General features: G+C 43.6%; 1 protein-coding gene across 2 annotated transcripts; it reads right to left on the minus strand.

Moving 5' to 3' along the window:
* Positions 1 to 140: 140 nt before the first annotated feature.
* LOC115007279 (fibropellin-1) lies at positions 141 to 10,078 on the minus strand. Of its 2 annotated transcripts, XM_029430080.1 has the most exons (23): positions 9,892 to 10,078; positions 9,325 to 9,471; positions 9,167 to 9,227; positions 8,907 to 9,083; positions 8,161 to 8,286; positions 7,865 to 8,005; positions 7,091 to 7,216; positions 6,784 to 6,816; positions 6,265 to 6,387; positions 5,860 to 5,982; positions 5,584 to 5,706; positions 4,787 to 4,909; positions 4,492 to 4,614; positions 4,077 to 4,202; positions 3,614 to 3,742; positions 3,423 to 3,515; positions 3,245 to 3,340; positions 2,794 to 2,889; positions 2,494 to 2,589; positions 1,264 to 1,365; positions 1,067 to 1,172; positions 664 to 780; positions 141 to 463 (listed from the first exon to the last, which is right to left on the minus strand). In XM_029430080.1, the coding sequence occupies exons 2-23, from the start codon at positions 9,460 to 9,462 to the stop codon at positions 385 to 387; spliced, it is 2,457 nt and encodes an 818-aa protein (XP_029285940.1). In that variant the 5' UTR covers positions 9,463 to 9,471; positions 9,892 to 10,078; the 3' UTR covers positions 141 to 384. The 2 variants fall into 2 exon arrangements, with proteins under 2 accessions (XP_029285940.1, XP_029285941.1); XM_029430081.1 differs by lacking the exon at positions 6,784 to 6,816.
* Positions 10,079 to 12,246: the final 2,168 nt, after the last annotated feature.

Genomic DNA, 12,246 nt, shown 5'->3' on the forward strand with positions numbered 1-12,246 from the left:
TATGCAGATCCCCTGGAGGAACCTCGAGGGTCGGGCTGATATGTAGATATGGTTCATCCGCACCACCATGATATTCAGTCACACTGCAGCTCAAACTGCAACTAACAAAAGTAGACACAGAGCTGATATTGTGAGACATTTAATAACTCTCAGCTGCCATATACAAACATGACAAATAATGAAACCATTGCACATTTTATATACTGAGGAATATTTCTCATGAATTGTAAACACATGATTGTGCACAGAACTGATTTAAAGATAATCGTCAACATACTTTATGATACGGTGATGTCCCTTTTTGTATTTCACCAGAGAGGCGTGCCCTCAGAAGAGCCGCAACACCACCTTAATAATTCTTATACGTTTAATTTTACAGTTCGCTCATCTGCCCTTCCTCTCTGGACACTGGGTTTTGTAGCCCACCCTGTAGGCCTGCAGGTACACACGTGCTTGGTTCATCCTGGAAACACAACCACAACGCATTTATTATTATTATACATCTAACTTAACCTTTATGGTAAAACGATGGTCAACAGATGCTACTGTTAACATCTCTCACATTTGTTTTTACATATTTTTCCTGCGATAAATCCCCAACCTCTGCAACTTCACGCATTGCCTGATCCAGATCTAGAGAATGTAATAAGAAAAGTAGCCAACCTGTATTTAGTGCAAAGCTGAACTCCCAGTGGGCCGCAGCGGTCAACGTAACTCTCCCTAAACGCCTTTCTTACGGCTCGAGCCATGCTTACCACGGTGGTGACCACAGGGCACGTCCTAGGACACACACAAACACAAGTGCACATGAGAATACAGTAAGTAATAATAATAACATTTCATCATCTGCTCCACACTTGGGAAGAAGAAGCAGTGTTATTGGTGTGCAATCGACAGAAGTAAAAAGCTAATGTTAAGCAAACTACTAATACTAATGTGCTTCATTAAAACTATTTGTTCACTGAAAAAAGCAGACCCGTAATGAGCAGTAGACAGACCACGGATTGAAGAAACGGCGTTGTTATTTGTAACTCTTGTTGTTGTTGTTGTTGTTGTTCATACTTACAGTCTCTCACAGCGCAGGCCTGCGGTGCCCTCTGGACAGGTGCAGGTGTTGTGAGGACTGCATGTGGCCCCGTGCTGGCAGGGCGGCACACAGGGGGTGGTCACCGCTGCAGACACACCACACAGCAGGAGTCTTAATGCAAGGTGACGGCAAAGTCTTTTAAATACACGCGCACACACACATACACACACACTAACCCGTTTCACAGAGACTTCCAGTAAATCCATTGGCACAGCGGCACCTGTTGAGGCCCACACACACGCCCCCGTTCTTACAAGGTTTCTGACACTGAACCGGCTCTGAGGGAGACAGAAAACCCAACATGCAATAAATTGTATGCTAAAAATGTATCGAGCATCTGTTACTGTTAAAGGGAGCATTGGTTATGTTATTTGAATAAGGACATCAGTATGACCTAAGAGTTAGAACAGTGAGCTGGAAAAGTGGCCAAGAGAAACTGGACTGGAAGCAATTCTCTTTGGTTATTTACCTTACCTTATTTTATTTTATATATATATATATATATATATATATATATATATATATATATATACACATATATATTATTTTTGTATATATTTATTTATTTTTTAATATATATATATCGTTTTTTTTTTATATCATATATATTTTCTTTTTATATCATATATATATATATATATTTTTATATCATATATATATTTTATTTAAAAATATATATATCATATATATATATATATATATATATATGTAATATAAAAAAAATATATATATATGATATAAAAAAACTATATTATGTATTTTCCTTTACATTCTTTTATATTTTGTATTTATATTTTTTATATCATATATATATATAATATAAATATATATATATATATATATATGATATAAAAAAACTGTATATTATGTATTTTCCTTTACATTCTTTTATATTTTGCATCCATGAAGCCATTTTAGCTCACAATTAAAGTAAAGTAAAGTACAAAAAAGTCTCAAGGGGGAATTTTATCACCCAAGAAAAACTGCAGAAAGCAGCAAAGAGAAGAAGAAGAAGAACCCATCAACCAGAGACAACTCTGCTGACCCACAGCTGGCAACCACACAAACCCCCATTTAAAAAGCCCAACAGCTGATGGAATAATGGAACCTCATATAGTGTCTCCTCTGGGAGGTGCGTCCTAATGGAAGCAAATTAAACTTAGTGTGCAAAAGGAGCCGGGAGCCACGGACAGATTCAGCACCTCATCAAAGTAAAAAGACTTATTGTATCATTTATTCATAACCCTTTAGTCTTTTGCATACATTTGCACAAGCAGGGAACAATTTTCATGACTTTTCCTTTGACGATGATTTGTTACTGATAATAATATTGCTTCACAGGTTTTACTATATTGAAACACAGGTGACTATTTGTAAGGTCCTGCAAAGAGTGAGTGTCATGTCACCTATCTGGCAGCGAGCTCCTTTCCATCCACTAACACATGTGCATTTGTTGACATCCACACATCTTCCCCCATTCCGGCAGGCAGGACTGCACATGGCTGCAAAACACACACACATAGAGGTAGAGGAGCTGTGTTGGAAAATGACACTTAGAGGTATATTGTGTAATATAAACATTTTAGATTACCCGCTGCTTTTTCCATCATGGTATAACACATGTTTCCCCAGGCAGGCAGGGAGGCAGTGGGACCTGCATGCCTGGTGTAACTGATGCCAGATGTGTTGGTGGTTTTGTTACTCACGCAAGAGGCACTGCAGGCCGGTGTAGTCAGAGGGACACTGGCAGGTATCAGGCCCCACACAGCGACCACCGTTAGCACAGGGCAGCTCACACACCGCTGAGAGGAAACAAAACAATCTTGTAAATGCTTATGCAATAGTGTTTTTCTAGTGCAGTGCATGCTGCTACAGAAGTGGGGCAGTCTTTTGTCTCCCCCCTCTGGTAGTGAGAGTAATCACCATATGGGAGCTTTGGAGGAGTATAGCAGAAGTTAGATTTCTGGAGTAGAAAAAACTCAGCAATCAGGGAAAGGATTAAAGTTGTTTTTTTTAAAGAGCGCTCCTGGATGCTGGGGAGATGAGGCCAGCGATACGCTTTATCAGAATTGTTTTTGGTAAGCGCTTGAATTTAGGGGACGTTCATTTACATGTAAAAGTCCCGCACTCCACCTTTAAACGTCAGAGGCGCTGTACCTGTGTGGCAGCCTGCTCCGGTCCAGCCAGGAAGACACAGGCACTTGTTCCAGCGCATACAGGTACCTCCATGGGCACAGGGTGGGGAGCACATGGCTGAAATACACAATCAACATATTTATCATAGCAAATAACTGTGAAATCATCCATGTACAGTACAACAGTCGAAGGTTTGTACCTGAACAGCCCAGACCAGGATAGCCTGGAGGACAGTCGCAGCTGTTTGGGCCCACGCACACTCCATCGTTCTGACAGGGAAGGTTACACACAGCTGTAATGGCAGAGAAATTAATGTTTTAACTTTTGCTAATACTTTTGTTTGCAAGATTCATCAAAGTCGACGTCTAAGCTGTTTGATGTTTGACTCACGCTGGCACTTGGTGAGGTCGTCGGTTTGCACTTCGTACCCCTCCCTGCAGGTGCAGTTAAACCCACCAGGATGGTTCACACAGAGCTGCTCGCAGCCTCCCTTTGTGAAGTCCCCGCACTCGTTCACATCTTACATGACGGCGGGAGACAAGCAGACGTTTAAAAACAGAAAAACAATCTGCAGTCTTGTTTGTTTGTTTCCTTTTGGGCCGAGGGACGAGGGAAGCTTGTCTGTGTGCACACGAGCTTATCGTCCCAGGAAGACGCGGCCACAGAACAGTCCTTAGATTTAACCCGGCTGATGGGATTTCTTTTAATGAACATGTTCAGTCTGACACGTGCAAAATAGATGAAAAATAAATCCCATTTGCTGCAGGGATATGAGTGGAATGTATAAACAGCTTAATTTCAGGGATGAAATATGTACAACAGGGAAGGTGGCAGTGAGGACATGAAGTCTCACCCACGCAGCTCCTCTGGTCTTCTCCCAACTTCCAGCCTGCTCCACAGCTACACCGGACCTGACCCTCGGCCCTCACGGTACATGTGTGGTCGCAACCACCGTTCCTCAGCTTGCAAGATGTAACATCTGTACAGGTGAGAAAGAAATGATTATAACGCTGAATATTTACAGATTATAATAAAAGTTGAACAAACAATGAATCTGTCGTTTTTCAAGAAAAACAAATAAATAAATAATTTTCCAGCTAACTGAACATCTTTAATGTTTTGAAATGGACAAGTTACATCCATTGTTAGAATTAAATGTCTTTGAAACTGTGATACAGTATCCAGGCTACAGTCAAGTCATGGGAGACTACATTTAGGAAATAAGAAAAGCAGTTAAATAGGTGCAATTATTGCAATGAGGAACGTACTGCTGCAGGTGAGGTTGTCTGTGTGTAGCAGCAGAGGAGGAGGGCAGTGGCAAATGTGTCCTCCTGGGGAGTTGGTGCAGGTGTGAGAGCAGCCGCCACGCTGGAGTTTACATTCATCAATATCTGAGCACACACACACACACACACACACACACACACACACACACACAATGAGAACATGAGATAACATATTGATGGCAGTTTCTGTCTCTTCTGCATGTAAATCATCCTCTCTAAATGACTAAAATGAGTAGGTAAACAGTGAGAAGTGAAACAGTGTCGCTGAGTGACTGACCCACGCAGGTGTGGCCATCGATGTGCAACTGGTAGCCGGGCCTGCAGGAGCAGAGGAAAGATCCCTGAGTGTTGATGCAAATGTGCTTGCAGGTCCCATTCAGCTCCAAACACTCATCCACATCTGGGGGATCAGAAACATTTAGTTAACTCTTCTCTAATGGCACAACACGGCTCCATGTTTTTGTAAGGGCTCATTCAGACTTCAGTCAAACACTATGTGCAAAGGAGGACAAGGAGAAAATGTCAGGCCGTAAAAGTCCTTTTAATTGGTCACCATGTCTCCGCTGTACGGCAACATTTTCAACTACTGCTGTGTTCGTGTGTGTGTGTGTGTGTGTGTGTGTGTGTGTGTGTGTGTGTGTGTGTGTGTGTGTGAGAGAGGAAAATTGCAAAAGCTTCATGTTTCGGTACCCTACCAGGCTGATCTGGTCAGAAAACAAGGGATTCAACAAGCATGCAGGTTTATTCAAATATGCCGCCCCCATCCAATTATCTCCAACATCGGCATGAGAACTAACTTCTGGAAAGTTTCGCAAGGCGGACTTAAAGAGGGAGGACGTGTATATTCAGATAGAAAGTAGGAGAAATAAGTTAGCTTAGCTTAGCATAGGGAGAAACAGCTAGCCTGTCTGAATCTGCCTACTAACTCTAAAGTTTACTACTCAACATGTGTTTTGTTATTTTGTGTTATTGTGTTTGTTGTTACCGTCTCTGTGCAGAGCCATACTATTCCCTTCATCACATAAAAGTTGGAGTGAATGGATCAGCACCTGACTCCTGACCTGGGGTTTTTACCTGTGCAGTTGAGTCCACCCGGGTGCAGCTGGTAGCCGGAGGCACACCGGCAGCTGAACCTTCCTGGTTGGTTGGAGCAGTTGTGTTGACAGTAGCCGTTGTTTAGAGCACACTCATCAATGTCTGTAAACAAGGACAATCCTGAAGGACTGGTGTCCGAAGAGTGCTGTGTGACACACGCAGGTAACTGTTTGCATGACACAAGTATCACTGGCAGATACTGAGACACGCACAAGTGGAAAACACACACACACACACACACACTTGCTTACCCACCAAAACAAGAGTGTCCATCTCCATTGAAGCCCTGGTAGCATTGGCAGAAATAAGAGCCAATGATGTTGCCACAACGAGCGTTGGTGTCACACCCGTGACCACCTGACGCACACTCATTCTCGTCTGGAAGGAGAGAGCGCGCACACACACACACACACACACACACACACACACACACACACACACACACACACACACACACACACACACACACACACACACACACACACACACACACACACACAGTTCAGTTCATTTCCATTTAATAATCATTAGTCTGCCACTCGGGATCATTTTTAATGGAAGGCATAACGGCGAGCATTAAAACAAGCGCACACAGGGAAGTTGACCCCGGCTACAGGAAACTCAGTTTTCCATGGAGGGACGTCAGCACTAATTACTTACCTTCGCAGTGTGTGCCGTTTCCCCGGTAACCTGGTCGGCAAACACACTTGTAGCTCCCAAGCGTGTTCTCACACACACCTAGACCATCACACACCGCAGGACTCTCCGTGCATTCATCCACATCTGGGACAGAGGAGGAGAACGCTACATGCATCAAGTATTTGACTTTTCCATTCGCTTGTTGCTCCGACATCATTTGCATTTAAACTTCTTACTGCTCAGTAAAAAAAAGCAACTGTTGTGTAATCCAGACCCCAATCAAGTCCTTATTTAGAATCCTGACCCTGCAACACTATGGGGAGATGTTCTAATATAAGACCCCGTGTCCAACTTCACAGCCATGACTTTGCTGTAGCAGTTTGTAAAGGAATTGCACGTACGTAAATAGTATTAAAATATCAAGATATTACAAGAAACTCTTTTAAAGATGGCCCTTAAACTTTGCTTATGTTTTGTTTCTCATAGAAACCCCTTAAATACTACACTCTGGCACTTTAAGCATTGGAAAGCACATCGTACCTTGACACACGCTGTAGTCTGGACACACAGGACCTGAGACCGGAAATGCAGAAGAGTCACAGAGAAAAGACGAGGGAGATCGAGTATTGGGAAGATTTGAGAGAGGACAAGAGACATTAAAGGAAAGGTGAAAGAGCGGAGAGAGCAAACAACAACAAAAGTACAAACAACACAAGCGAGCAGCAAAGCAGCAGATTAAAGCTCTCTCTTCCTTCCTGTCAGCAGAAGTTATTAAGTCTGGTGAACTCAAGGGGAATGATTAGAAACACTCAAATCTGGACATCAGTCTCATCAACACCAGACTTACCAACACAGGCGGGGGCCTCTGCTCTGAAGCCTTTCCGGCACTGACACACAAAGCTGCCGGGAGTGTTCACGCACACGTTTCCCAGCTCACGGCGACACTGCTCCTCGAAGCTGCACTCATCCACGTCTACGGAGAAGAGAAGGCAAGAAATATAAACAGGGATGTCACAGAGGTAATGTGTAACAACACCCACAGAGGAAGGAAGGAAGACGTGTTAGCCCTCACTGCTACCTCAGTGTAGCTGCTCTAAGTATAAACACGAGATATTTAATTTATGTATTTGATAGGGACGATGCAATTTAACATAGTTCCAATACAGAGCAGGAAACTGCTGAGTTTGCAGAAATTGCAAATGTGTCCCTCTGTGTTATTCTTGTACAATGTAGTTAAAATATAAAGCTTTCAGTATTAAAAACCACAATACACTACAAATATAGACATAATATAAATGACACATAACACAATACACCTTGATAAATGCAGATTTGTTTTTAGGATGTGGTATTGCTTCGAGTTACTATCTAGTCTCTGCGGCTGGACTGTTAACACATTTAAAAAACAAAAATGAGTAAAGCTCTCAAAGCCTCTTTTCAGTTTGTGACACTGATGCCACCGGCGACCCTTTAATGCATTACTTTCAGCGCCTGATGGTATAAGGATGGAAGATGTTTGATGGCGCATGAGCCCCGACTGTCACACAGTACACACACACATAGAGAAAATGCATTAAGAAGAAGCGTCTGAGAGACCAGCAGATGTTGACATCAGCCTCACCTACGCAGCTTTGTCCATTTAGAGCCATTACATATCCTGAGAGGCACGAGCAGGTGAAGGAGCCAGCCGTGTTTCTGCATTCAGCGTCACCCTGACAGGCCTGCAGGCCCGTCACTGCGGCCAGAGCACACTCGTCTATATCTGTAAACACCCACAAGGCACACGTGCATTAAGAACGCACTGCATCGTGCTATAATAGTACAGATAATCAACTCTCCTTCCAACATGCACTCATTCCCATAGAGTACATTCTCTCCCACACACACACACACACACACACACTGATGATGACACACCGTGGCATCCTGCAGCACCCATCAGATAACCACGGACACAGCTACACGTGTACGAGCCGGGGGTATTAGTGCAGCTGCCGTGGAGCGCACATTGTCCCGGCCCCTGTCCTTCACACTCATCAACATCTGTCGGGTAGAGAGAAGATGACGTGTTGCACATAAAACAGGTGCTACATGTGGGATATCGATTGATAGTACAGCACAGAGCACTGAAATATCAAATACATACATGTTGTAAAGAAAGTAGATTACAGTCGAGACAAGTCGGAGTAGCTTCTGTTGCACTGACCTGAATGTTGTGTTTTGTTTGTCTGTGTATTATTGCAGAATTCATGCAAAAACTCATTTTAAATAGTTTAAAATAGAGATGCAACGATTAAACGTTTAGTTTCAAATTTAAATACATGCCAACTATTTTGATAATCGATTAATCATTAAAGTAATTGCAGAAAAAAAAATTTAAATGCTGTTTTCAGCCTCTCAAACATAAAGATGTTCCTATTTCATATCATATTAAACTGAAAACATATCCTTGGACTTTGAGAAACTGGGATTTTTCACTCTTTTCTGACATTTTATAGACCAAACGATTAATTTATGAATGGAGCGTATCATTCTTAGTTGCAACCCTAGTTTAAAAAGCAGAGTAGAGACTTCCCACTCTAATTTATATACATTAATTACACATATTTCCCAAACTGAATGCTTTATTATACATCGCCTTCAGTGGTTCTGCTCCATCTCACCTTTACACCCTGCCGCCCCCTCCAGAGTGAAGCCCACAGGGCAGGTACAGTTACCCCCATCCTTCACCATGCCAGATGGACAGCTGCAGCCTGTGCTGTTCTCCAGCATCACCTGGTTTCCAGGACACTGAGGAGCAACACTGGGACTCGGGGAAACTGTGGTAGTCAGAGGAGCTACTAGTGTTCAAGAAGAAAGAGAGAAACTTTTAGGAGAAACTCAAAGAGTAAAAGAGAACGCGGCAAAAGCCAAAAAAGCTCACCTGTGGTCGGCGTGTGGCTCGGCGTGGTCTCACTGAGATTTCCGATGGCGTTTTGAGTCACCTGTAGAAAAACAGAAGAAAAACAACACATTTAGTTTCATTCACACTCATCACATCCAACAAGGACATTTGTAGCATGACAAAGGAGCGTTTCCTACGTCACTGGTCTGGCTCTTGGTGTGCTCCGCCTCTGCCTGTATCAGGACTTCATTTTCATTTTCCTCTGGGCTGTTCAGAGGCTCGGACACCGACAGAACCAGCAGCAGGGCCGACAGGAGAGTCCTGAGGTGAGGCATCACCTGAATCTGTGTGGAGAGGAGGAGCTGTGTTTACTGAGCCACCAGGAGGTCAAAGAGAAAACAGCTCAGAGTTTAATAATGCAGAGTTGATATCATGAGACAATTACTACAAGGGTGAAAGAGTTGACATTATCCTTATATGATGAATTGTGTGCAGCTGTAGTCACTGTAGCCTTACAGTGCATGTCCAGACAGGCACAACAACAACAACACAGGGGGAACAGCACCCTGTTATTAAGTTAACACCAACCCCCTGAGCTGTCTGCACAGAACAAAAGAAACGTACAGCAGCTGCAGTAATGCAGATAAAGAAAAAGTAAGTCGAATTTGAAAACAAAAAAGAGGATACGTCCGTGGGACTAACTTATAAAGTAGGTGATGCGATACACAAGCAGGGTAAACGTGTAAATAACTTCTCCGACTTACCCGGGTTAGATCTTCTCGCACTTATGAACGGGTTTGTGTCTCCAGGAGATAGACGGAGACAGCGAACTAAAACAGGCTTCCGATCTTCTCCAGATGCTGAGACTCGTGCAGCTGCAAAGCCAGCTCTGTGTCAGTGTGGGGGGCTGTACGCTCCAGTAGTGACTCCACATCCTGTTCAGGAACTCTGCACTTCCCATTCCACAAATCCCAAAGCACCGCTAAAGTCAGGCCCGCAGGCTGCTCCACATGCCCCTGCTTTCAACCCCGACATGGAGGTCATAAAGCAGGAGGAGGCTCGGTCAGGAGGGGGCACATGGGAGGTCAAAGAGACGACACAGTTCATTAAGTGACTATTGCACCCTGCCTGATGGGGAAACATCTGGGGGTTCAGGTCTCCATCTCTGGGTTGAACTTTCCTTTAGGAAGTTAATTCACAAGAAGGTATTTTCCTAATTTTGCTTCATGATTAAATATTATACACTTATCTATGAAGCTAGTCTGTGTGAGTTCATTTTACAATTTGCAATCATTATCTCAGATCACATGAGACAATGTATATCTGCTGTTACATGGAGCGACAGAGATGGGGGAGAAATTACTGTTTGTTTCTACTCCAGCAGCAATTTGGAATAATCTGCAAAAAGGAATTTAAATGGATGAATCTGATACCTCCATTGTAAGCTCTACAGTCAACAGTCTACAGCTCAAATTGTCTCCCTTGTTAATTGTGTCTGTGTTTATCCTACTGTTAGCTGTACTTTAGGATTTTAATCTGTTTTTCCTGCAACTGTTAACGCTGTCGTCCTGACCAGGTCTCCCTGACAAAAGATGTTTCCAACCCTCAATGGGACTAACCGGGGTAAATTACCATTTTGACATTAACCTGGATTCATCCATTCGTTCTCTTTTGTTTTGATCACAACATAATTTCTGTCAAATGTTGTATTTGTACTTTGTGTTTATCCTGTACAGACGACATCTATTGCACGTCTGTCCGTCCTGGGAGAGGGATCCCTCCTCAGTTGCTCTCCCTGAGGTTTCTTCCATTTTTCCATTTTTCTTTTAGGAAGTTTTTCCTTGTGCGATGCGAGGGGTCCTAAGAACAGAGGGTCTAAAGACAGAGGGTCTAAGGACAGAGGGTCTAAGGACAGAGGGTCTAATGACAGAGGGTCTAAGAACAGAGGGTCTAAGGACAGATGGTCTAATGACATAGGGTCTAAGAACAGAGGGTCTAAGGACAGAGGGTCTAAGGACAGAGGGTCTAATGACAGAGGGTCTAAGAACAGAGGGTCTAAGGACAGAGGGTCTAAGGACAGAGGGTCTAAGGACAGAGGGTCTAATGACATAGGGTCTAAGAACAGAGGGTCTAAGGACAGAGGGTCTAAGAACAGAGGGTCTAATGACAGAGGGTCTAAGAACAGAGGGTCTAAGGACAGAGGGTCTAAGGACAGAGGGTCTAAGGACAGAGGGTCTAATGACATAGGGTCTAAGAACAGAGGGTCTAAGGACAGAGGGTCTAAGGACAGAGGGTCTAAGAACAGAGGGTCTAAGGACAGAGGGTCTAAGGACAGAGGGTCTAATGACATAGGGTCTAAGAACAGAGGGTCTAAGAACAGAGGGTCTAAGGACAGAGGGTCTAATGACATAGGGTCTAAGAACAGAGGGTCTAAGAACAGAGGGTCTAAGGACAGAGGGTCTAAGGACAGAGGGTCTAAGGACAGAGGGTCTAAGGACAGAGGGTCTAAGGACAGAGGGTTTGAGGACAGAAGGTCTAAGGACAAAGGGTCTAAGGACAGAGGGTCTAAGGACAGAGGGTTTGAGAACAGAGGGTCTAAGGACAGAGGGTGTAAGGACAGAGGGTCTAAGGACAGAGGGTCTAAGGACAGAGGGTCTAAGGACAGAAGGTCTAAGGACAGAGGGTCTAAGGACGGAGGGTGTAAGGACAGAGGGTCTAAGGACAGAGGGTCTAAGGACAGAAGGTCTAAGGACAGAGGGTGTAAGGACAGAGGGTCTAAGGACAGAGGGTGTCGTAACCTGTACAGTCTGTAAAGGCCACTGAGACAAATGTATAATTTGTGATATTGGGCTCTATAAATACATTTGATTTGATACATTGAACTCATTTGCTGTCAGTTAACTGGAGAAAAGTCTGGTCCTCTGCTGCTGACCAGTGCACTGCTCTACTGGGTGACCAGCAGTGCCTTGCTCAAAGGCAGGTGTTGTATGTCCAAATATAATTTAGTGTCAACTGTGCAAATTTCTCAAACACAGTAGCCCCCACCTTGTATAAATGTTTGTATGCAGATGTCAATACAGACAATAATGTGACAGATTATTCTCCTCTCCATCACCACG

Source organism: Cottoperca gobio, chromosome 4 (genome assembly GCF_900634415.1).
Source record: "Cottoperca gobio chromosome 4, fCotGob3.1, whole genome shotgun sequence".
NCBI lineage: Eukaryota > Metazoa > Chordata > Actinopteri > Perciformes > Bovichtidae > Cottoperca > Cottoperca gobio.